The sequence below is a fragment of the Salmo salar genome, chromosome 09 (assembly GCF_965601325.2).
Source record: "Salmo salar chromosome 09, fSalSal1, whole genome shotgun sequence".
Classification (NCBI taxonomy): Eukaryota; Metazoa; Chordata; class Actinopteri; order Salmoniformes; family Salmonidae; genus Salmo; species Salmo salar.
This window is the reverse complement of record NC_138299.1, coordinates 14,718,790-14,742,481: the sequence shown is the minus strand read 5'-3', so window position 1 is coordinate 14,742,481 and position 23,692 is coordinate 14,718,790. Positions and strand designations below refer to the sequence as shown.

The 23,692-nt window shown below is 41.2% G+C and overlaps 1 protein-coding gene across 6 annotated transcripts; it reads right to left on the bottom strand.

The window, feature by feature from the left end:
- Positions 1-899: 899 nt before the first annotated feature.
- Positions 900-23,234, bottom strand: LOC106610749 (uncharacterized). 6 transcript variants are annotated; one of them, XM_014210282.3, is made up of 7 exons: positions 23,032-23,234; positions 4,449-4,607; positions 4,100-4,349; positions 3,820-4,008; positions 2,491-2,576; positions 2,267-2,331; positions 900-2,112 (listed from the first exon to the last, which is right to left on the bottom strand). In XM_014210282.3, exons 1-6 carry the CDS (start codon positions 23,032-23,034, stop codon positions 2,305-2,307), a joined length of 714 nt encoding a protein of 237 aa, XP_014065757.2. In that variant the 5' UTR covers positions 23,035-23,234; the 3' UTR covers positions 900-2,112; positions 2,267-2,304. The 6 variants fall into 6 exon arrangements, 3 of the variants coding, with proteins under 3 accessions (XP_014065757.2, XP_014065756.2, XP_014065755.2); XR_006770927.2 differs by having other exon boundaries at positions 2,491-4,008; XM_014210281.3 differs by having other exon boundaries at positions 900-2,331.
- Positions 23,235-23,692: the final 458 nt, after the last annotated feature.

The following is a 23,692-nucleotide window of genomic DNA, read 5'->3' as shown; positions in this document are numbered from 1 at the left end:
TGTGAAGTGGAAGCGTCTAGGAGCAACAACTTCTCCAGCCGCTAAGTGGTAGGCCACACAGCTCACAAAATGGGACCGCTGAAGTGCCTGGCATGTAAAATCGTCTGTCCTCGGTTGCAACACTCACTACTGAGTTCCAAACTGCCTCTGGAAGCAACGTCAGCACAATAACTGTTTGTCGGGAGCTTCATGAAATGGGTTTCCATGGCCGAGCAGCCGCACACAATCCTAAGACCACCATGTGCAATGCCAAGTGTCGGCTGGAGTGGTGTAAAGCTCGCCGCCATTTGACTCTGGAGCAGGCACTGTAGTGACTGAGTAAAATACAAATTACTTTTTTTTATTAAAAAGTGAACATGTGTTTTATCAATTTGTATAAAAATACTTTGATTAGATTGCAATTGGTTAATCTCTTATTGTTTTCACTGAAATAAATAAAATATTTAACCTCAGATGTCATCTGGGTTGAAACAGCTATTTCTGGTAGTCTGATCTATACAATGAAACAACTATTTCTGGTAGTCTGATCTATACAATGAAACAACTATTTCTGGTAGTCCAACACAATCTAGATACATTGAAGTCACTGTACACACTAAAACAATTTACACACACCAATTACACTACATGAATGTTGCTTGCATTATGGAATACAATATATTCAAAACCCGTTGACAAGGGAGGATTCCAATACTTAACTGACCCTGTCCTACTTGTGTAAATCTGAAGGGATTAAAAAGATTAAAGCAACATGGTGAAACTCCCACATAGGCAATCATACAGCAAGGTGATGCTACTAGTGGAAATGATTGAATTTAGGTCTAAGGCAGATTTATATCACTACCTTTATCTAGCTAATACATACAAATCTAACTGAAATCAAAAGACAAGATGTTAAGTGTTGTATACTTGTGGAAATATTTTATTTACATCTAGAATATAGTACATTAAACACAAAGGTCTGTCAGTTCATCCAAACACACATTCAGTATTAGTAACTAAACTTCATTTTTAGTTAAATCATTTAAAACAAGATCCCAGTAATGACAAGCCAGACATGAGAAGCACTGAACAATATTTAAAATGATTCCAAGGGCCCTTGTTGACATTTGTCCCATGGGGGGGAAGCAGAGTAAGCAGCAAAATAACTAACATTTTCACGAGTCAAGAGGGCACATACAGCAGGATTTGAATATTGTACAGCACAGTTTCGGACAAATATATTGGCATCCTTGCACTTTTCTTTAAGGTCCAATGCAGCCGTTTTTATCTCAATATCACATTTCTAGATAGCAATTAAGTACCTTACCGTGATTATTTATGACCATTTTAAATGAAAAACAAACAAAAATAGCTTTGTAGCAAAGACCCGTTTCTCAAGCAAGAATTTTGCTAGGACTGTCTGGGTGTGGTCTTTGTGGGGAGTGTAAAACTGAAAACTAGCTGTTATTGGCAGAGAGGTTTGCAACTCTTTCTTATTGGTCTATTAACTCATTTACTGCCAGGTGATGTCACCAGAGGCCAGAACTCCATCCCATTAAAACAGGTTGAAATTTCAGGCAGTCTTTTCAAACAGCTCTTACGCTAAAAGGGCATTATCATTTTCACAATTTCAGTATTATTCCAACCTCAGTGTGGAAACATATATAAAACACATAAATCACTTTTCTGACTGCACTGGGCCTTCAAATAACTCCCTTCTTTTGGCCACAGCTGACTGGATTTTCAACATTGCAGAACCAATTTTGTTGTAAACTTAGATTTACAATTTTAATTGAGAAAATAAAAGACAAATGGCATGGACACCCTGGAGCTACTTGGTTGCACATCCTTTGGCAAAGTTAACTGCAGACAAACACTTATTATAACCATCAATGAGCTTGCTGCACCTTTCAACTGGATGTTTGGCCCACTTTTCAGTAGCAAAGTGCTCTAATTCTTCAATGTTTGAGGGGTAACCTGCAGCAACCTCTGTTTCAACTCTCGCCATAGGTTTTGGTTGTGATTCAGATCAGGAATATTCGCTGGCCACTCCAGAACAGTCTCTCTTCTTGAACCATTCCTGGGTGCTTTGTTTTTTTGGGGTCGTTGTACTGCTGGAACACCCACAACCTTCAATGGAGGCCACATTTTTGGACACTGGGTTTAACATTGGACTCCAAAAACACCTGTAAACCTGCTGATTTCATGATGCCTTGCGCACGCTCAAGGGACCCAATACCAGAGGTAGCAAAGCAACCCCACAGCATTATCAAACCTCCCCTACCTTTGATTGTAGGGAAGGTGTTCTTTTCATTGAATGCTTCAAACACAGGAAGAAACCATCTTATCCTATACGCAGATTGAGGAAAATCTTGTTAGTAACTGCTTACATGAGGCAGGGCTGTACATAGCAAAGATCAATATATTACTGATTGAGTGGGCAGCCTGCTGCTATACATGACTGGTCTGTAATCAGTGCACAAATTATTCCTAAGCATCTTCACACACCTCTTGCGCAATGGGAGAATCTCTGTTGAAATAGCTTAATCCGGGACTAGTTTCTGGGAAACTGGCCCCGTGTCGTACACTGCCACCTAAATAGCAAAGAATAGATTAACACATAATGACACCTTTCAAGGGTTTTCTCCAGTGTGTGTTCTCTGGTGTATGAAGGGGATCCTAATGTTGAACTTCTCAGTTCACACTGTTAACTGTGATACAAAGCCCCTTTCCAGTATCAACTGACTCAACAATATCTTGCTCGGATTGACAATGAGAAATGCAGCACATCATGTTATTTCATTGTGCTCTTCTTAGTCTTCTTCTTCAGTGGTGAGATTTTCAATTTGTGTTGTTTTTCCCGGTGGTACTTCAAACTTTGCAGGTGTGGGTAGCCCCTCCCACATTCACTGCATGAGTAAGGCAACTCGCCTGTGTGCACTCTCTGATGAGCTGTTAGTTGAACTTTTGCACTGAAGCGTTTTTCACAATCAGGGCAAGGGAATGGTTTCTCTCCTGTGTGCATTCTCTGATGAATTTTTAGATCAGTTGATGTATAGCATCGTTTCTCACAAAAGGAGCAGGAGTATGGCTTCTCTCCAGTATGTACTCGCTGGTGTGCTATGAAGTTGCTGCCTCGTGCAAATTCCTTCCCACAGACAGAGCATTTGTACGGTTTCTGTCCAGTGTGTGATCTTTGATGAATTGTTAAGTAACGTTTTAAGGTAAAACTCTTCCCACAGTCAGAGCAGTTAAAAGCCTTCTCTCCTATGTGTATTTGCTGGTGTGTTTGTAAACTAAATTTCTCAGGGAAACCTTTTCCACACTGTTGACAGGAGAAAGGTTTTTCTCCAGTATGTGTAAGTTGATGTCTTCGTAATCGAGAAAGTACAGAAAAACTCTTCCCACAGTCAGCACAGGGGTGAGGTTTAACTCCTGAATGTACCCGCTCATGCAATTTCAATTCAGCTGATGTAGTAAAGCGCTTCTCGCAGCCAGAGCAGTGGAAGGGTTTTTCTCCAGTGTGAATTCGTTGGTGTATCTTAAAGTAACTCACCTGAGAGAAATTCTTTCCACAGTCAGAACAGTAGTAAGGCTTCTTTTCAGCATGATTTTTCATGTGAACTTTTTGGTGTAATTTAAAACTGTCAGGACGTGAAAAACATTGATCACATTCAGAGCATTGGTAAGGCTTTTCTCCAGTGTGCTGTCGCAGGTGCACATTAAAATAACCAAGCTGAGCAAAATCCTTCCCACAATAAGGGCAGTGGTAAGGCTTCTCTCCAGTGTGAATTCTCTGATGTACTTTTAGATCATTTGATGTTTTGAAACTCTTACCACACTGAGAGCAGTGGTGAGGTCTTTTTGTTTTGTCGGCATCCTTTAGTTTAAGATCTGTTGCAGATGAGTTCTCGCCAAGCTCTCCTGGAGCAGAGATCTCTCTATGTTCGGTTGATGCAGATGAATTCTCTCCAAGCTCTCCATGTTGGTGGGGCTTTACACCTGTGTGAGGGAGAGGGTCTTGGGCTACACAGAGAAGAGAGTCAGCATCAAGTTCATCAACACAAGTCAAATCTAACCAAATGCATAATAAGGGTTTGCAAATTTGATCAAATACCTGGATAAGTTGATCCTCTGCTATCAACAACCTCAACTTGTATAGATTGTGCATTTGGCCCCAGCTTCTTCCTGCAGTCCTCCACCTGTACTCTAACTCTCTTGAGAGGCAGTAGTGTCCACTGAGCTCCACTGTTACACCCAGGACTCAGTGATTTCCTGCAGTCTTCCAGCAGTACTGTTACCCACTTGAGGGGGATATTGGGCTCATGTTGGTGGGGAAGAGACAGGCTGGAAATGTCCTCACAATCCTAAAATAAACACAACATAAACAGAATGTAGGTGGTGTCGAATGGATTAATAAACACTGACAAACTACATCATTTGGTAATGTAGGCCTACTACGCTACCTCCTCCAGTTTCATAGACTCTGCATTTGGCCCCAGCAGATTAATGCAGTCTTCCAGCAACAATGCAAGAGTTCCACCGTTACAATCAGGACCCAGTGACTCTGTACGTTCGGGATCAGGGTGGTGGGGAAGAGACATGCTGGCACTGTCCTCACAATCCTAGAATAATGACAACAGATATAATGTAGGTGGGTCAAGTTCAATATTTGTATACAACACACACTAGATTTATGAAAAGGTATAGTAGCAAGTGGGACAGTTCAATATAAAACAAAAACATGTATTATGTGTAACTTAGTCATTTTAAGTGTTTTTCATGGTTGCAAAGGCAAAGTTTAGCTAGCAACTAGGGATGCACGATATATCGGTGAACATATCGGAATCGGCCGATATTAGCTAAAAATGCCAACATCGGTGTCGGCCGATGTCTAGTTTAACATCCCGATGTGCAGTTTAACATCCCGATGTGCAAAACCGATGTCAAAGCTGACGTGCATACCTATATAACGTAGGTACGTGACGTAATAACGGCAAGTAAAATTTTACGGTATATGTGCAACACAGCATTCCTAAACTAGCCCACAATGTCTGCTGTGTGGATCGAGCAGTCATTTGAAAGAGTAACACAATTTCAGCGAGACAACTCAAAGGCGAAATCCATTAAAGCCAAGATAACGGAATTCATTGCCCTTGACAATCAACCGTTCTCTGTCGTGATTGATGTTGGCAATCGCCGACTGGTCAAGCACCAGTACACACTACCAAGTGCGCTATTTTTCAGATGTTGCCCTACTGGAGTTACACAGTAATAGCGTCACTGCTATTAGCTTCACGACATACATACTATGGAACACCGTTTGGGTCTTTGCGTGTGAAAAAAGATACAGTAGCACTGTCAAGGCTGTACAAAAAAAGTCTGCAAACACCGGCCACGAACGATGTGTTTACAATACTGCGTTGGTAATAAAGCATCATTTGTTCGACCGCAACTTCTGGGGTAGCTAGCTTTAGCTTGGTACCTAGCTAGCATCAATACAACCAGTCTGAAACAATAGAACCAGTAGAACCTGAGGTCATTTTCATTATTCTTAGCAATGATTTAGGAATCCTTGTGAGTATTAGCTTACTAAGCCACAATAAGGATTAGGCACAATAGTGGAATTTGTGGTTTACCTTCAAAATAAAAGTATGTAATTGACAGTAATGCAAATGAATACAAATAGAATGCCATATTTTTATTTTAAAGGCTAACTGCAAAGTCCACTATTGTGGCTAATCCTTATTGTGGTTGGCTTCACATAGATGGGTCCGACCACCATTAACTTCTCTAGGGTATGTGGGATGGTAGCGTCCCACCTCGCCAACAGCCAGTGAAATAGCAGAGCGCCAAATTCAAAACAAAAATCTCATAATTCAAATTTCTTACACATACAAGTATTATACACCAATTTAAAGATAATCTTCTCGTTAATCCTGCCACACTGTCCGATTTCAAAAAGGCTTTACGGCTAAACCATAGCATTAGATTATGTTAGGACAGCACCTAGACAAGAAAAACCACAGCCATTTTCCAAGCAAGGAGAGGCGTCACAAAAACCAGAAATACAGCTAAAATGAATCAATAACCTTTGATGATCTTCATCAGATGGCACTCATAGGACTTCATGTTACACAATACATGTATGTTTTGCTCAATAAAGTTCATATTTATATCCAAAAACCCCATTTTACATTGGCGTGTAATGTTCAGAAATGTTTTGCCTCCCAAAACCTCCGGTGAATGAGCACATCAATTTACAGAAATACTCATCATAAACGTTGATAAAATATACAACTGTTATTCAAAGAATTATAGATACACTTCTCCTTAATGCAACCGCTGTGTCAGATTTCAAAAAAGTTTTACGGCAAAAGCACACTTTGCAATAATCTGAGTAGAGTGCTCAGTAACAACCACAACCAATACAGAAACCCGCCATATTGCAGAGCCAACAAAAGACAGAAATAACATTATAAATATTCACTTACCTTTGATGATCTTCATCGGAATGCACTCCCAGGAATCCCAGTTCCACAATAAATGTTTGTTTTGTTTCGATAAAGTCCATATTTACATCGAAATACCTCCTTTTTGTTCGCGCGTTCAATCCAGCATTCCAAATGCACTGTGCTCGCGCAGTAAGTTCAGACGAAAAGTCAAAAAAAAGTTACATTACAGTTCGTAGAAACATGTCAAACGATGTATAGCATCAATCTTTAGGATGTTTTTATAATAAATCTTTGATAATATTACAACCAGACAATTCCATTGTCTTCAGAAATGAAAAGGAACACACCTAACTCTCACGGGCGCGCGCCTGTCTGAGCTCATGTCATTTTCTCAGTCATCTGATTCCAATGGCTCTTATTCTCTCCCCATTCACAGTAGAAGCATGAAGACTGTTGACATCTAGTGGAAGCCTTAGGAAGTGCAAAATGACCCCACAGACAATGTATACTGGATAGGCAATCACTTGAAAAACTACAAACCTCAGATTTCCCACTTCCTGGTCGGATTTTTTTCTCAGGTTTTTGCCTGCCATATGAGTTCTGTTATACTCACAGACATCATTCAAACAGTTTTAGAAACTTCAGTGTTTTTTCTATCCAAATCTACTAATAATATGCACATCCTACCTTCTGGGCCTGAGTAGCAGGCAGTTTACTACGGGCACGCTTTTCATCCAGACGTCAAAATACTGCCGCCTACCCCGATGAAGTTAATCAAATAAGAACTGTCTTATAAATGAGGGTTATTTTAGATGACACCTAGCTATATAGTTAGCTAGCTAATTTGACGTGTATCGTTTTATGACACGGAAAGACCCAAACGGCGTTCCATAGAAATCCTGGTTGAGAATGAAATGACTGAAGAAATGAACAACGAAACGGCACAGCAAGGAAATGAAAGAAATAGGTTTTGATTATGTTTTACTGGTAATGGGGACATACGTAAATGCCAACAAAATAACTTTTTAGTCAGTGTGGTGTGTGTAACCTTTAACTAGGCAAGTCAGTTAAGAACAAATTCTTATTTACAATGACGGCCCGGACGACGCTGGGCCAATTGTGCGCTGCACTATGGGACTCCCAATCACGGACGGATGTGATACAGTCTGGATTTGAACCAGGGACTGTAGTGACGACTCTTGCACTGAGATGCAGTGCCTTAGACCGCTGCGTCCGTGTGTGTGTTAACCATTTAACTGTACTAGAATGCTTAAAAGGCCGCTAAAATTGTAAATATCGGTATCGTTTTTTATGGCAAGGAAAATATTGGATATCGGTGCATCACTACTAGCAACCTAACGTTAGCTAGCTAATAAATCATATGAAGTAGTCCAACATAAGCTGTTACAGGTTGTGGATAGCCGTTGACATGCTGCTAGTGTTAAGGGTAAACAGCAAATTGTAGACCAATTTTTACTTGGTATTACTTTCTTCGTTATCAATTCGGAAACGCTTGTTTCTAGTTGCAGGTGGAACTCCAATAAAAAGTTAATATTCATGAGGAGTTCCCTCACCATTTTAGCTGGTTGGCATCTCGCACTTCCCAACATATTTGCAGGAACTATCAGTTCTAAGCAACGCAGCCATGTGACCCAAACAAAGAGCTACACACATGCAAGAGGCATTTCTCACTCTGTACAAAAAGTGGATTTAATATTTTTTTTTAATTTTCAGTATTTTGGAGTTCCACTTGAAACTGTTCAGACATTTATAAAGAGACAAGCTACTTCTGAATCGGGAACAAAGAAAGTATTGTCAAGTAAAGGTTAGTTGAAACATTGCTGCCGGTGCTTTGTATTAGCTACGGTATACAGTCGTAGCCAAAGGTTTTGAGAATGACACAAATATTAATTTTCACAAAGTCTGCTGCCTCAGTTTGTATGATGGAAATTTGCATATACTCCAGAATGTTATGAAGAGTGATCAGATGAATTGCAAAGTCCCTCTTTGCCATGCAAATGAACTGAATCCCAAAAAACATTTCCACTGCATTTCAGCCCTGCAACAAAAGGACCAGCTGACATCATGTCAGTGATTTTCTCGTTGACACAGGTGTGAGTGTTGACGAGGACAAGGCTGGAGATCACTCTGTCATGCTGATTGAGTTCGAATAACAGACTGGAAGCTTCAAAAGGAGGGTGGTGCCTGGAATCATTGTTCTTCCTCTGTCAACCATGGTTACCTGCAAGGAAACACGTGCCGTCATCATTGCTTTGCACAAAAAGGGCTTCACAGGCAAGGATATTGCTGCCAGTAAGATTGCACCTAAATCAACCATTTATCGGATCATCAAGAACTTCAAGGAGAGCAGTTCAATTGTTATGAAGAAGGCTTCAGGGCGCCCAAGAAAGTCCAGCAAGCGCCAGGACCGTTGATTCAGCTGCGGTATCGGGGCAACACCAGTACAGAGCTTGCTCAGGAATGGCAGCAGGCAGGTGTGAGTGCATTTGCACGCACAGTGAGGCAAAGACTTTGAGGATGGCCTGGTGTCAAAAAGGGCAGCAAAGAAGACACTTCTCTCCAGGAAAAACATCAGGGACAGACTTATATTCTGCAAAAGGTACAGGGATTGGACTGCTGAGGACTGGGTTAAAGTCATTTTCTCTGATGAATCCCCTTTCCGATTGCTTGGGGCATCCGGAAAAAAGCTTGTCCGGAGAAGACAAGGTGTCATGCCAACAGTAAAGCATCCTGAGACCATTCATGTGTGGGGTTGCTTCTCAGCCAAGGGAGTGGGCTCACTCACAAGTTTGCCTAAGAACACAGCCATGAATAAAGAATGGTACCAACACATCCTCCGAGAGCAACTTCTCCCAACCATCCAGGTACAGTTTGGTGACGAACAATGCATTTTCCCAGCATGATGGAGCACCTTGCCATAAGGCAAAAGTGATAACTAAGTGGCTCGGGGAACAAAATATCGATATTTTGGGTCCATGGCCAGGAAACTCCCCAGACCATTGAGAAGTTGTGGTCAATCCTCAAGAGGCGGGTGGACAAACAAAAACCCACAAATTCTGACAAACTCCATGCATTGATTATGCAAGAATGGGCTGCCATCAGTCAGGATGTGGCCCAGAAGTTAATTGACAGCATGCTAGGGCGGATTGCAGAGGTCTTGAAAAAGAAGGGGCAACACTTTGCATCAACTTCATATAATTGTCAATAAAAGCCTTTGACACTTATGAAATGCTTGTAATTATACTTCAGTATTCCATAGTAACGTCTGACAAAAATATCTAAAGACACTGAGGCAGCAGACTTAGTGAAAATTTATATTTGTGACAATCACAAAACTTTTGGCCACGACTGTACAATGCATTCGGAAAGCATTCAGACCCCTTGACTTTTTCCGCATTTTGTTACGTTACAGCCTTATTCGAAAATGTATAAAATATTTCCCCCCCCCCCTCAATCTACACACAATACCCCATAATGACAAAGCTAAAACAGGTTTAGACATTTTTCAAATGTATTAAAAATAAAACTTACATATCACATTTACAAAAGTATTCAGACTCTTTACTCAGAACTTTGTTGAAGCACCTTTGGGAGCGTTTACAGCCTCGAGTCTTCTTGGGTATGATGCTAGCTTGGCACACCTGTATTTGGGGAGTTTCTCCCATTCCTCCTTGACCAAGACCCTTCTCCCCGATTGCTCAGTTTGGCCAGGCGTCCAGCCCTAGGAAGAGTCTAGGTGGTTCCAAACTTCTTCCATTTAAGAATGATTGAGTCCACTGTGTTCTTGAAGACCTTCAATAATGCAGAAATGTGTTGGTGCCCTTCCCTAGATCTATGCCGACACAATCCTGTCTCGGAGCTCTACGGACAATTCCTTTGACCTCATGGCTTGGTTTTTGCTCTGACATGCACTGTCAACCGTGGGACCTTATATAGACAGGTGTGTGCCTTTCCAAATCATGTCCATTCAATTGAATTTACCACAGGTGGACTCCATTCAAGTTGAAGAAACATCAAGGACGATCAATGGAAACAGGACGCACCTGAGCTCAATTTCGAGTCTCATAGTAAAGGGTTTGAATACTTAAGAGTTGAAGTCAGAAGTTTACATACACTTAGGGTGGAGTCATTAAAACTCGTTTTTCAACCACTCCACAAATTTCTTGTTAACAAACTATAGTTTTGGCCAGTCGGTTAGGACATCTAATTTGTGCATGACAAGTAATTTTTCCAACAATTGTTTACAGACAGATTATTTCACTTATAATGCACTGTATCACAATTCCAGTGAGTCAGAAGTTTACATACACTAAGTTGACTGTGGTTTTAACTTCTCTAGGCTTGGGGGCGCTATTTTCACGTCCGGATGAAAAGTGTGCCCAAAGTAAACTGCATGCTACTCAGGCCCAGAAGCTAGGATATGCATACAATTGGTAGATTTGGATAGAAAACACTCTAAAGCTTCTAAAACTGTTTGAATAATGTCTGTGAGTATAACAGAACTGATTTGGCAGGCGAAACCCCGAGCACAATCCACCCAGGGATTCTTTTTTTGAGGTCAATCTGTTTTCCATTGGTTTTCTATGGTAAGCCCGTTTTAATAGAAATATGCTTGCAGTTCCTATAGCTTCCACTAGATGTAAACAGTCTTTATAAATTGGTTGATGTTTTTCTTTAGAGAAATTAAGAAGTACGGCTGTCCAGAACGAGGGTCCAGCCTAGGGCTCTAATGTTTTGATGCGCGCGACCTGGAACGCGCTTTCTTTGTTTTCCTCCGGTATTGAACACAGTTTATCCTGTCTTAAATTTTATCGATTACTTACGTTAAAAAACACCTGAAGTTGTATTAGGAAAGTTGTTTGAAATGTTTGGATCAAGATTAAAGGTAACTTATAAGATATTTTGTAGTCATGTTGCGTGAGTTGGAACCGGTGTTTTTTTTAATCAAGCACGCCAAATAAATTTACATTTTGGAGATATAACAAAGGAACAAAAGGACCATTTGTGATGTTTATGGGACATATTGGAGTGCCAACAGAAGAAGTTCTTCAAAGGAAAGGCATGAATTAAATTGTTATTTCTTACTTTTGTGTCACGCCTGGCGGGATGAAATATGATTGTCTTTGTTTGTTTGATGGGGTGCTATCCTCAGATAATAGCATGGTTTGCTTTCGCCGTAAAGCCTTTTTGAAATCTGACACGGTGGCTAGATTAACAAGAAGTTCAGCTTTAATTTGGTGTATTGCACTTGTGAATGTATGAAAGTTAAATATTTGTAATATTTGTTTTTGTATTTGGCGCTCTGCCATTTCACCAGATGTTGTCAAATTGATCCCGTTAACGGGATTTGAGCCATAAGAAGTTTTAAACAGCTTGGAAATTCCAGAAAATGATTACATGGCTTTAGAAGCTTCTGATAGGCTAATTGACATCATTTAAGTCAATTGGAGGTGTAGGTGTGGGTGTATTTCAAGGCCTACCTTCAAACTCAGTGCCTCTTTGCTTGACATCATGGGAAAATCAAAAGAAATCAGCCCAAAAAAATTGTACACCACAAGTCTGGTTCATCCTTGAGAGCAATTTCCAAACGCCTGAAGGTACCACGTTCATCTGTACAAACAATAGTACGCAAGTATAAACACCATGGGACCACGCAGTCATCATACCGCTCAGGAAGGAGACGCTTTCTGTCTCCTAGAGATGAACGTACTTTGGTGCGAAAAGTGCAAATCAATCCCAGAACAACAGCAAAGGACCTTGTGAAGATGTTGGAGGAAACAGATACAAAAGTATCTATATCCACAGTAAAACGAGTCCTATATCGACATAACCTGAAAGGCCGCTCAGCAAGGAAGAAGCCACTGCTCCAAAACCGCCATAAAAAAGCCAGACTACGGTTAGCACATGGACAAATGTCCTCTGGTCTGATGAAACAAAAATAGAACTGTTTGGCAATAATGACCATCGTCATGTTTGGAGGAAAAAGGGGGAAGCTTGCAAGCCGAAGGAACACCATCCCAACCGTGAAGCACGGGGGTGGCAGCATCATGTTGTGGGGGTACTTTGCTGCAGGAGGGACAGGTGCACTTCACAAAATAGATGGCATCATGAGGTAGGAAAATGATGTGGATATATTGAAGCAACATCTCAAGACATCAGTCAGGAAGTTAAAGCTTGGTCGCAAATGGGTCTTCCAAATGGACAATGACCCCAAGCATACTTCCAAAGTTGTGGCAAAATGGCTTAAGGACAACAAAGTCAAGGTATTGGAGTGGCCATCACAAAGCCCTGACCTCAATCCTATAGACAATTTGTGGGCAGAACTGAAAAAGCGTGTGCAAGCAAGGAGGCCTACAAACCTTACTCAGTTACACCAGCTCTGTCAGGAGAACTTATTGTGGGAAGCTTGTGGAAGGCTACCCAAAACGTTTGACCCAAGTTAAACAATTTAAAGGCAATGCTACCAAATACTAATTGAGTGTACGTAAACTTCTGACCCACTGGGAATATGATGTCAGAAATAAAAGCTGAAATAAATCATTCTCCCTACTATTATACTGACATTTCACATTCTTAAAATAAAGTGGTGATCCTAACTGACCTAAGACAGGGAATTCTTACTAGGATTAAATGTCAGGAATTGTGAAAAACTGAGTTTAAATGTATTTGGCTAAGGTGTATGTAAACTTCTGACTTCAACTGTATGTAAATAAGGTATCTGTTTTTTTTTATAAATTTGCAAACATTTCTAAAAACCTGTTTTCGCTTTATAATTATGGGGCAGTATGTGTAGAATGAGGAGTATTTTTTTTATTAAATCAATTTTAGAATAAGGCTGTAACGTAACAAAATGTGGAAAAAGTCAAGGGGTCTGAATATGCACTGTATATGTAGCTGTAGAAGGATACGTGTGTTGACCTATGCCACCCCATAGTAATACAGTACAACACCGGTTCTTAGATATAGTTTCACCCAGGGAAGAGGCTGAGACTAACAAGTTTCTGGAATTCATATCAGACACTAAATTTTACCCCATTTTTCTCCCAATTTCGTGATATCCAATTGCGATCCAATTACAATCGTTTCATCGCTGCTACTCCCCAATGGGCAGGCCTCCCGAGTGGCGCAGTGGTCTAAGGCACTGCATCGCAGTTGCTAGCTGTGCCACTAAAGATCCTGGTTCGAGTCCAGGCTCTGTCGCAACCGGCCACGACCGGGAGACCCATGGGGCGGCGCACAATTGGCCCAGCGTCATCCGGGTTAGGGGAGGGTTTGGCAGGCCGGGATGTCCTTGTCCCATCGCGCTCTAGCAACTCCTGTGGCGGACCGGGCGCATGCACGCTGACATGGTCGCCAGTTGTACAGTGTTTCCTCCTACACATTGGTGCGGCTGGCTTCTGGGTTAAGCGAGCATTGTGTCAAGAAGCAGTGCGGCTTGGCTGGGTCGTGTTTCAGAGGACGCACGGCTCTTGTCCTTCGCCTCTACCGAGTCCGTACGGGAGTTGCAGCGATGAGACAAGACTAACTACCAATTGGATACCACGAAATTGGGGAGAAAAGGGGATTAAAAATAATAATAATTGTCAAATGTAATGATGCCCAGCATGTGCAGTAAGGCAAGAAACAGCATGCCCTTTTCAAATCATAGCGACAACTAAAGTGGCCAAATAACTCACGGTTAGCCTAGTGAAACGTGTTCTTATAAGCCCAGCTCTGCTGGCGCCAATAAGATAGACTACACTGTTGTTTGCTCAATTAAATTGAGAATTTTGATAATGAAAAGACTAATCTGTCTTTTAGTTGTCTTCTCTTTACAGCAATAACTATGTTTTTCTGCAATTGTATTTAGAAATATTGCGATATGCCTACTTTGGCCTCTACTTTTCACAGACAGTCGCAACTCAACAAAAATCTGCCCAAATTGCATGCGCTGCCTTTCCTTCCAACTGTAGGGAATAAGATTTAAAAGAATACACAACTTTTTACAAAATTTTCTTAAAATAAGCTAAATGATCCTCTGTGGCCAAATCATGCTTTAGTAGCCTATTTTAAATTACTGTATTTCTGTATAGACGGGAGTAGGCTATTAATTAAAGGTTATATAATTTTGGAAACTTTATTCAATTTACTTTAGGAAAAGCTTACATTCCCCTAGCCTTATGGACGCGCTGCCTATGCTGGCATATTAAAAACAAGCGTAACATCCACTCGCTATTCGAATGCAGTCTACGGACTCGGTTTTTTTGTGTGGGCCATTCTAAATAAAACATTATTCCACCTATAGGCTATATATAAAGACTAAATTAAATTGTTTGATGGGTGAGAATATTATCAAGTGCTTGTTAAATTGTGACTGAGAGACTGGTGAAGTGTGTGCAGCCTGTGCAAGAAACAAAGCAGAGCCCATGCCTTTCATGCAACATTTCTCAAATCATTATTAGTCACATCATGCAACCTTAGAATGTATTAAAAATCAAAGCATATAGCCTAACGTTTGTATCACAACTAAAGTTGCATAACTTATAATCATATAGGACCTTTTTTTTTTTTTAACTGCTCAACACAGAACAGCTGCATGTGTGCAATCCCTGTGAAATAATTTGGAGAAAATATCATTTTTATTTTATTCAGCTATGCTCAATTGTGTTCTTCATACTATAAAATAATATACAATAATGCCACGGAATTCGAAGTAAATCTTGTCTGCTAAATTAACTGTAGTCCCAGTGGCGGTTCTAGACCATTTCAACTGGGGGGCCAAGCTGGGGCCAGTTGTACTGCTAGAGGGGCCAGTTACATTAGACGTTATTGTTGTCATATGGTTTTCTTCACTGCATTGCAGGCATTAGCAGGCAAAAGACCATGTTCATAATCATTAGTGTTCCGCGTTGCCACTGTCTAATAATGGATGTAAAAAAAGAACGATAGCAAAAATTAGTTATGTAAAAATAATTTCATACTCCACATTTAGGGGGGCCACAAGGGGGTCCAAAATTGTTGTCACAGGGGCACTGCCCCCCTCCCCCCTCAGAATCGCCCGTGTACTCCACAGCCAGATCAGGGCCTAACAAAGGACAACTCTGAATATCCTATTCTGTTCTTCTGAAATAGGCTACATTTTCTTCATATCCTGTGCCTTTAGATCTGTCTAAAATAAATGATGGATTTATTGTGATGGTGTAGGCCATATTAAATGGATTTATTTGACTTTTTAAAATGTAGATGTACCAAAAGGTCAGGAGATGCTAAACGTTTATGTTAATTAACGGTCTTTGAGACCGGCAGTTATTTGCATGACAATCACCGGCTGACAAAATGTCGTGACCACCACAACCTTAGTTAACACCATCATCTTTAATTTGTTCACAAAAAAGTAATTGTAGATCTAAATGCAACTTTACATGAAACTGATTGAGATTAAATGATTGGAATGCAGATAGAGTCAGGACATTTCGGCAGTAAAATGTGAAGAACGTTGACAACATTTTGTATTTATGTAGGCTTCACTAACCAGGTTTCCATCCAAACTTTTCATGCGAGTAAAGTACATGTCGGATAAAAAAAAGTCACGAAAAGCTTGATGGAAATATGTGGTAAACGTTCCAAATGTCGACAAATCAAATTACGCTTGACAAGGTGGGATCTTGTGTCGGTAAAATGAATTATGTGAAACGCTTTTATGATCAAATATTGATATAAAAACCATCATATCGAAGTAAATTGGAGTTACGCAAATGTATTGTGTGGCCCTCCCTCTACGACTCGGAAAGCATGCAGTTTCTTGGCTACAGATGAAATAAATTATGATGAACTTCACAGGGTGGTGAAAGTGCAAGCTAATGAGCTTGATACTACTTTCCAATAAATAGAGGGTCTTATTCTGGTGACATGATGATCGATGCTTGGCTGCCATTTGACAAATTTAGATAATATATTTTGTCCATAATAATCTAAGGCTGGGCGATATGGCTAAAACAATATCTCTCATTTTTGACGATATTTTATGTTCTGGATTAATTCAAGTTCAAAATATGCTTTGAGTAGTTTATGACAAGGGTGGCAACACATATGTGATTTCAATTGGGCTTTCTGATAGTTTTATACGGTTCAATCCAACTTCAAACAAAAATAATGTTCAGCATTTTCTAAAATGTCTGCATTTCTTGCACTTTTATCATCATTTCCACACTGTACCACGCAGGGCTGCATGACATGGGAAAATATTATAGGCTTAGTTAATCGGTGAACTGTTGGAATCATGAAAATATAATTATTATCCTAATTCTATAGTTGGAATATATATTGGGCAGCACCTTGAATTCATTGTTGTTCGACATGACAACGAATGAGTAAGCCGGGGAGGAATTCTTGACAGGGTATAAAACCCAAGTGTTGGTCATTGTTTCCAGGGGACCCTAATTAGATGTTACATTCTATGTTCTTACCTCATGTAGCTAGCTAACATATTAATGTTTCACTTATTCCTCTCTGAGTTAAGATACCATTGCAAACAATATGCTTATCTAGGCCTACACCAGCCATCCACGTTTGCTCCGACTTATCAAACTAGCTAGCCAGACAACTAGCGATTAGCATTAGCGGCTAACAATAGTCACAAACTAGCAGACATTTAGATACAAAAACGAATAGTGTACTTGTGGAAAGCAGCATTGTTTTCACCAACATCTTGTTGCATCTATCTGACCATGCAGACTGCAGACGGGCAAGAAAGTGCTTGTGACGCCGTGGTAGAGTAACTGCTCTTTCCTTGAGTGGCAGGGCTTGAGTTGGGAAGCAGAAAGACGACTCAAGTAGCAAACGGAGTAAACTATAAAAACGGACATTACATCTGCCTGAGCTCAATGTCACATTTAACAAACCAAACATTGAAATACCGTTACAGAAGGTAAAGTAAAAACCCAAACCGATCCATGCATCAATACCGGGTATATAGTCATTCAGGGCAGGTGGGGCTGGCCTATTTTGCATGTTATTTTGGTAATGATTCGTGTCACATATCAGTTTGCAAACAATATATATATATACTGCTCAAAAAAATAAAGGGAACACTAAAATAACACATCCTCGATCTGAATGAAATAATCTTATTAAATATTTTTTTCTTTACATAGTTGAATGAACAACAAAATCACGCAAAAATAATCAATGGAAATCCAATTTATCAACACATGGAGGTCTGGATTTGGAGTCACACTCAAAATGAAAGTGGAAAACCACACTACAGGCTGATCCAACTTTGATGTAATTAAAACAAGTCAAAATGAGGCTCAGTAGTGTGTGGCCTCCACGTGCCTGTATGACTTCCCTACAACGCCTGGGCATGCTCCTGATGAGGTGGGGGATGGTCTCCTGAGGGATCTCCTCCCAGACCTGGACTAAAGCATCCGCCAACTCCTGGACAGTCTGTGGTGCAACGTGGCGTTGGTGGATGGAGCGAGACATGATGTCCCAGATGTGCTCAATTGAATTCAGGTCTGGGGAACGGGCGGGCCAGTCCATAGCAACAATGCCTTCCTCTTGCAGGAACTGCTGACACACTCCAGCCACATGAGGTCTAGCATTGTCTTGCATTAGGAGGAACCCAGGGCCAACCGCACCAGCATATGGTCTCACAAGGGGTCTGAGGATCTCATCTCGGTACCTAATGGCAGTCAGGCTACCTCTGGCGAGCACATGGAGGGCTGTGCGGCCCCCCAAAGAAATGCCACCCCACACCATGACTGACCCACCGCCAAACCGGTCATGTTGGAGGATGTTGCAGGCAGCAGAACGTTCTCCACGGCGTCTCCAGACTCTGTCACGTCTGTCACATGTGCTCAGTGTGAACCTGCTTTCATCTGTGAAGAGCACAGGGCGCCAGTGGCGAATTTGCCAATCTTGGTGTTCTCTGGCAAATGCCAAACGTCCTGCAGGGTGTTGGGCTGTAAGCACAACCCCCACCTGTGGACGTCGGGCCCTCATACCACCCTCATGGAGTCTGTTTCTGACCGTTTGAGCAGACACATGCACATTTGTGGCCTGCTGGAGGTCATTTTGCAGGGCTCTGGCAGTGCTCCTCCTTGCACAAAGGCGGAGGTAGAGGTCCTGCTGCTGGGTTGTTGCCCTCCTACGGCCTCCTCCACGTCTCCTGGTAGCGCCTCCATGCTCTGGACACTACGCTGACAGACACAGCAAACCTTCTTGCCACAGCTCGCATTGATGTGCCATCCTGGATGAGCTGCACTACCTGAGCCACTTGTGTGGGTTGTAGACTCCGTCTCATGCTACCACTAGAGTGAAAGCACCGCCAGCATTCAAAAGTGACCAAAACATCAGCCAGGAAGCATAGGAACTGAGAAATGGTCTGTGGTCACCACCTGCAGAACCACTCCTTTATTGGGGGTGTCTTGCTAATTGCCTATCATTTCCACCTGTTGTCTTTTCCATTTGCACAACAGCATGTGAAATTTATTGTCAATCAGTGTTGCTTCCTAAGTGGACAGTTTGATTTCACAGAAGTGTGATTGACTTGGAGTTACATTGTGTTGTTTAAGTGTTCCCTTTATTTTTTTGAGCAGTATATATGAGTTAATAAAGCCGCATACAAACATGGTCTCTTTTTTGTTTTCTTGAGTAAAGCAGCTCAAAAATGCAGGTGTTTCAGCCTAGCTCAGTGCTTTCTGTGGTGGTGGGGCAAGCCAGCAGTAAATATGGAGCGTTGCACCGTGTTCTGTCACTCATAGGGACACTACGTCACCGCCAAGTCTATGGGTAAAGCTAGAAAATTCTAGCCCCTTGGGTGCTGACATTAGAAGTGCCCATCCAAGGCGGCTCAAGGTCATTGGCCACAGATAAAATGACGTCAAATCACGTTATATGTACAGTAGCTTTGATTGGACTGACATCATACTTTCAAAATCTTAGCTAGCAGTCATCATCATGAATCAAGTCGACAATCTACTAGAAAATCATTTTTAATCCTCGTCATATGAAGAGAAATAATAACGAGAAATTATAGACAAAACGTATCGGTGCTCATCGGCCATTGGGCGTAAACATTACACAACAAGTTGGAAATCGCAAAATCAACAATGAGTAGTTTGGAAGGAATCAGTGAAAGTGGCTAACGTTAACGGCAAGCATTGCAAAGCAATCACTAGCCTGCTATTCAGTGGAATGGCTGTGTGGTCCCAAATCTGGGATTAAGGGTCTCTTTTCCAAGTTTAAAAAGATTAACATTCAACATTGGCCATGCTGTCAATGAAGCATGATTTGTGCCGCGCTCAAAACAACTTAACTCGGAACTGCAAAAACTTGACTTTAGTGAGTTCAAGACAACTGGGAAGTCGGGAATAAACGAACGAGCTCTGACTGGGAAAATACGTTTTGAACGGTCATCCAACTCAGAATTGTAAATCCGGCCTCTTTCTAGAGCTACGACCTGAAGATCATTATGATTCGACCTTGTTTTTTTCCCCCCCGAGTTCCCAGTTATTTTGAAAGCACCATAAATCCAGAGAATGCCAGACTTTGATGGCAAAATTTGCCCACGGAGGACCGCCGCGCTACCTTCCTGTTCAAGTGAGCACAGCACAACAAGGTGAGTCCAAAATGTATTGTATGCTGCTGCATAAATTATGTAATATGCCAGGGAGATATGTATACTGTAGCTAAGAAAGTAATAAGTGTATGTTGTGTAGTAAGATGTTAGTAGCCCATGTGCCTCACCCTAATAATTTGGTCTATTTACCTCTCTTAATTTCACCTACTGTTCTGACTTGGTGGTGCACATGTAGCCTATAACCTGTTTTAGAGAAATGTAATCATCAAATATTGTAAGAGCTTTCATTGTCTGCTTATATTCCTCCTTTATTTATCCTAGGGTTCTGACTTGGTGTACAGTGAGAACACTAAGAACGGCCCATGTTCTGAAATCTGTCGCTGTACATTTCAAAAGTGCTAAACAAATAGTTATATTGACTGTGTCCATCCTAGCTCGCTCATTAATGTCTTAATCGAAATTACGGATCGCCTCTTATCCACTTGTCGTCCCCTTATGCCATAGTTTGTACATCTCAATTGTCATTAGAAACCACATTTGTTTAAGCAAGTCATCCATATCAGCTATATTTAAAAAAAAAGTAAACGAGGCTGAATTAACTGTTTCGCTGCCACACAAGGCTCCGCTGATAGCCAGGTGTAGCCGTTGTAAGATGTTGGGACTGCTGTTGGGACAGCTTTATGTAGGCTGTTTGTGGGCACCATTTATCACCGTTATAATACAATTCATGTATTGTTTAGTGTTGTGGCTTTGCTGGCATGCATCCCACTTTTTTTCCCTACCACCAAGATTTACATGCTAAAATTGGCACGGTATATAGTAAAATACAGTATACTGCCCAGCCCTATAATAATATCATCATGTAGGTAGCCTACCCACACTGTATCTGCGAGCTGTTGGCTACAGAACGTGCCAAGACCATAGTGTGTGCATTCGCTATATAACACAACATTTTTTGTGACAAAACCCATCAGTAGAGTTGAAAATGCAATGAAAACCCATTAACTTGTATTTTCTATTGTAACCACAAAAGTTATTTTATGTACACTACGTCATCATGAACACCTCCAAAACAAAGTTCATGTGGTTTGGTAAGAAGAATGCCCCTCTCCCCACAGGTGTGATTACTACCTCAGGGTTCAGAGCTTGAGGTAGTCACCTCATATACAAGTACTTGGTAGTATGGCTAGACGGTACACTGTCCTTCTCTCAGCACATATCAAAGCTGCAGGCTAAAGTTAAACCTAGACTTGGTTTCCTCTATCGTAATCGCTCCTCTTTCACCCCAGCTGCCAAACTAACTGTGATTCAGATGACCATCCTACCCATGTTAGATTATGGAGACAATTTATAGATCGGCAGGTAAGGGTTCTCTCGAGCAGCTAGATGTTCTTTACCATTCGGCCATCAGATTTGCCACCAATGCTCCTTATAGGACACATCACTGCACTCTATACTCCTCTGTAAACTGGTCATCTCTGTATACCCGTCGCAAGACCCACTGGTTGATGCTTATTTATAAAACCCTCTTAGGCCTCACTCCCCCCTATCTGAGATATCTACTGCAGCCGTCATCATCCACATACAACACCCGTTCTGCCAATCACATTCTGTTAAAAGGTCCCCAAAGCACACACATCACTGGGTCGCTCCTCTTTTCAGTTCGCTGCAGCTAGCGGCTGGAACGAGCTGCAACAAACACTCAAACTGGACAGTTTTATCTCCATCTCTTCATTCAAAGACTCAATCATGGACACTCTTATTGAGAGTTGTGGCTGCTTTGCGTGATGTATTGTTGTCTCTGCCTTCTTGCCCTTTGTGCTGTTGTCTGTGCCCAACAATGTTTGTACCCTGTTTTGTGCTGCTGCCCTGTTGTTGTCATGTGTTGCTGCCATGCTATTCTGTCATCTTAGGTCTCTTTATGTGGGGTTGTCTCTCGTAGTGATGTGTGTTTGGTCCTATATTTTTATTTACATATATTTTTATTCCCAGACCCTATCCCCGCAGGAGGTCATTTGCCTTTTAGTAGGCCTTCATTATAAATAAGAATTTGTTCTTTAACTGACTTGCCTAGTTAAATAATGGTTAAATTAAAAAAAATCACGGACAGCCCTTTATGCGCAAAAAGTACATTTTATGCAAACATCTCTGGTAGGTAAACGCGGGTTTTAGAATATTCGCAGTAAAATCTGGCGCCAATTAGATGGAAATTTAACTGTCCTGCAAAATCATCCTATTATCTATTTTATAACGTGGTCACCCTACGGATACTGGATCTAACTCTGAGCCGGATGTTATGCAAGATGTTGTAACTCATGCTGCGTTCAAAACAACTGCGAGCTCAGAAAAATCCCGACACCCTAGCGTTCAGAACTGGTAACTTGGTGGTAAAAAAAAATAGCTCCGAAAGGGAAAAATCGATTTGAACGGTCATCCAACTTGGGCCTCATCCTAGAACTCCTACTTTCCGACCTGAAGATCAGAGGTTATGATTTGCCCCCGTATTTTTCCGAGTTCCCAGTTGTCTTGAACATGGCATCTGAGACAGATACTATGCAGCATTTAACTCTGAGCCGAATGCTATACCGTTACTGGATGTAGCATCTAGCTCAGTGTTACAGCCTCTATTGGCCAACCCAAAGACAGCTGTTGCATACCATTGCTTCCTATCATCTCGCAAATCTCCGTTTTGAACGACTGGCTTTATTACCAAAATTATACTACTTACACTTAGTCCATTTTGACACTAGAATGAATGTTTGACTCATATCGATGGCACATAGCCTATGTCATAGGACATTTTCAAAACAAAAGGTAGTTTTTAGGTGCAGTCGCTCTTTAAAGCGGAGGAAGACGCAAAGCAGTACTGTAGCTACATGAACTAACATTAACTATACGTAGCCATAATCTCTTGCTGAAGCTTGCTAACGTTAGCGAGCCATGATCTTGCAAAGACGAAAGGAAACTGTTGCTGTGTTGGCACAAAACGGGCTAAATATGCTGTTTGCTTACCATTTTTTTGAATTGGCTGTTTCCCTTTCTTTTTTTTCTCTTTCTTTTTTTGAAGGGTCGTTTCACGTTTGTAGCTAGTTATGTTGTTAGGTGCGTAATACTATGCAAATTAAAGTTTGAAACCTCTCTGGCTCACTGAGGTATACTATCTCTATGAACGCTCTGGCTAGGCCACGAAATGAAAAGCATTCTGCGCATGCTCCGAACCTTTTTCTTCTGGGGAGAATCGTGTCGGTTGGCATGGCTTGTGATGCATTACCGCCCCCTACTGGACTGAAGTGTGGATGGTTGATTGAGAAAAACTGACCTTCTTATAGCCTTCTTTTGTATAGTGATGATGATACATTATTTTAACAACATTAAAATACATTTCACAACAGATTTCACAAAATATTAAGTGCGTGCTCTCTACCATCATGCACTTACGAGCTTAGATGGTTCTCGAATTAATCAGGTCTCTGCATATACATACTTAGGGATATGGTTGGATGATAAACTGTCTTTTAAAATGCATATTGACGAACTTTGTAAACGGCTAAAAGTCAAGCTAGGCTTCCTCTATAGAAACAGGACATGTTTGTCCTCAACAAATAGAAGACAAAATGTGCAAGCTAATTTTATGTCTGTTATAGATTACGGGGATATTATTTACATGCATGCA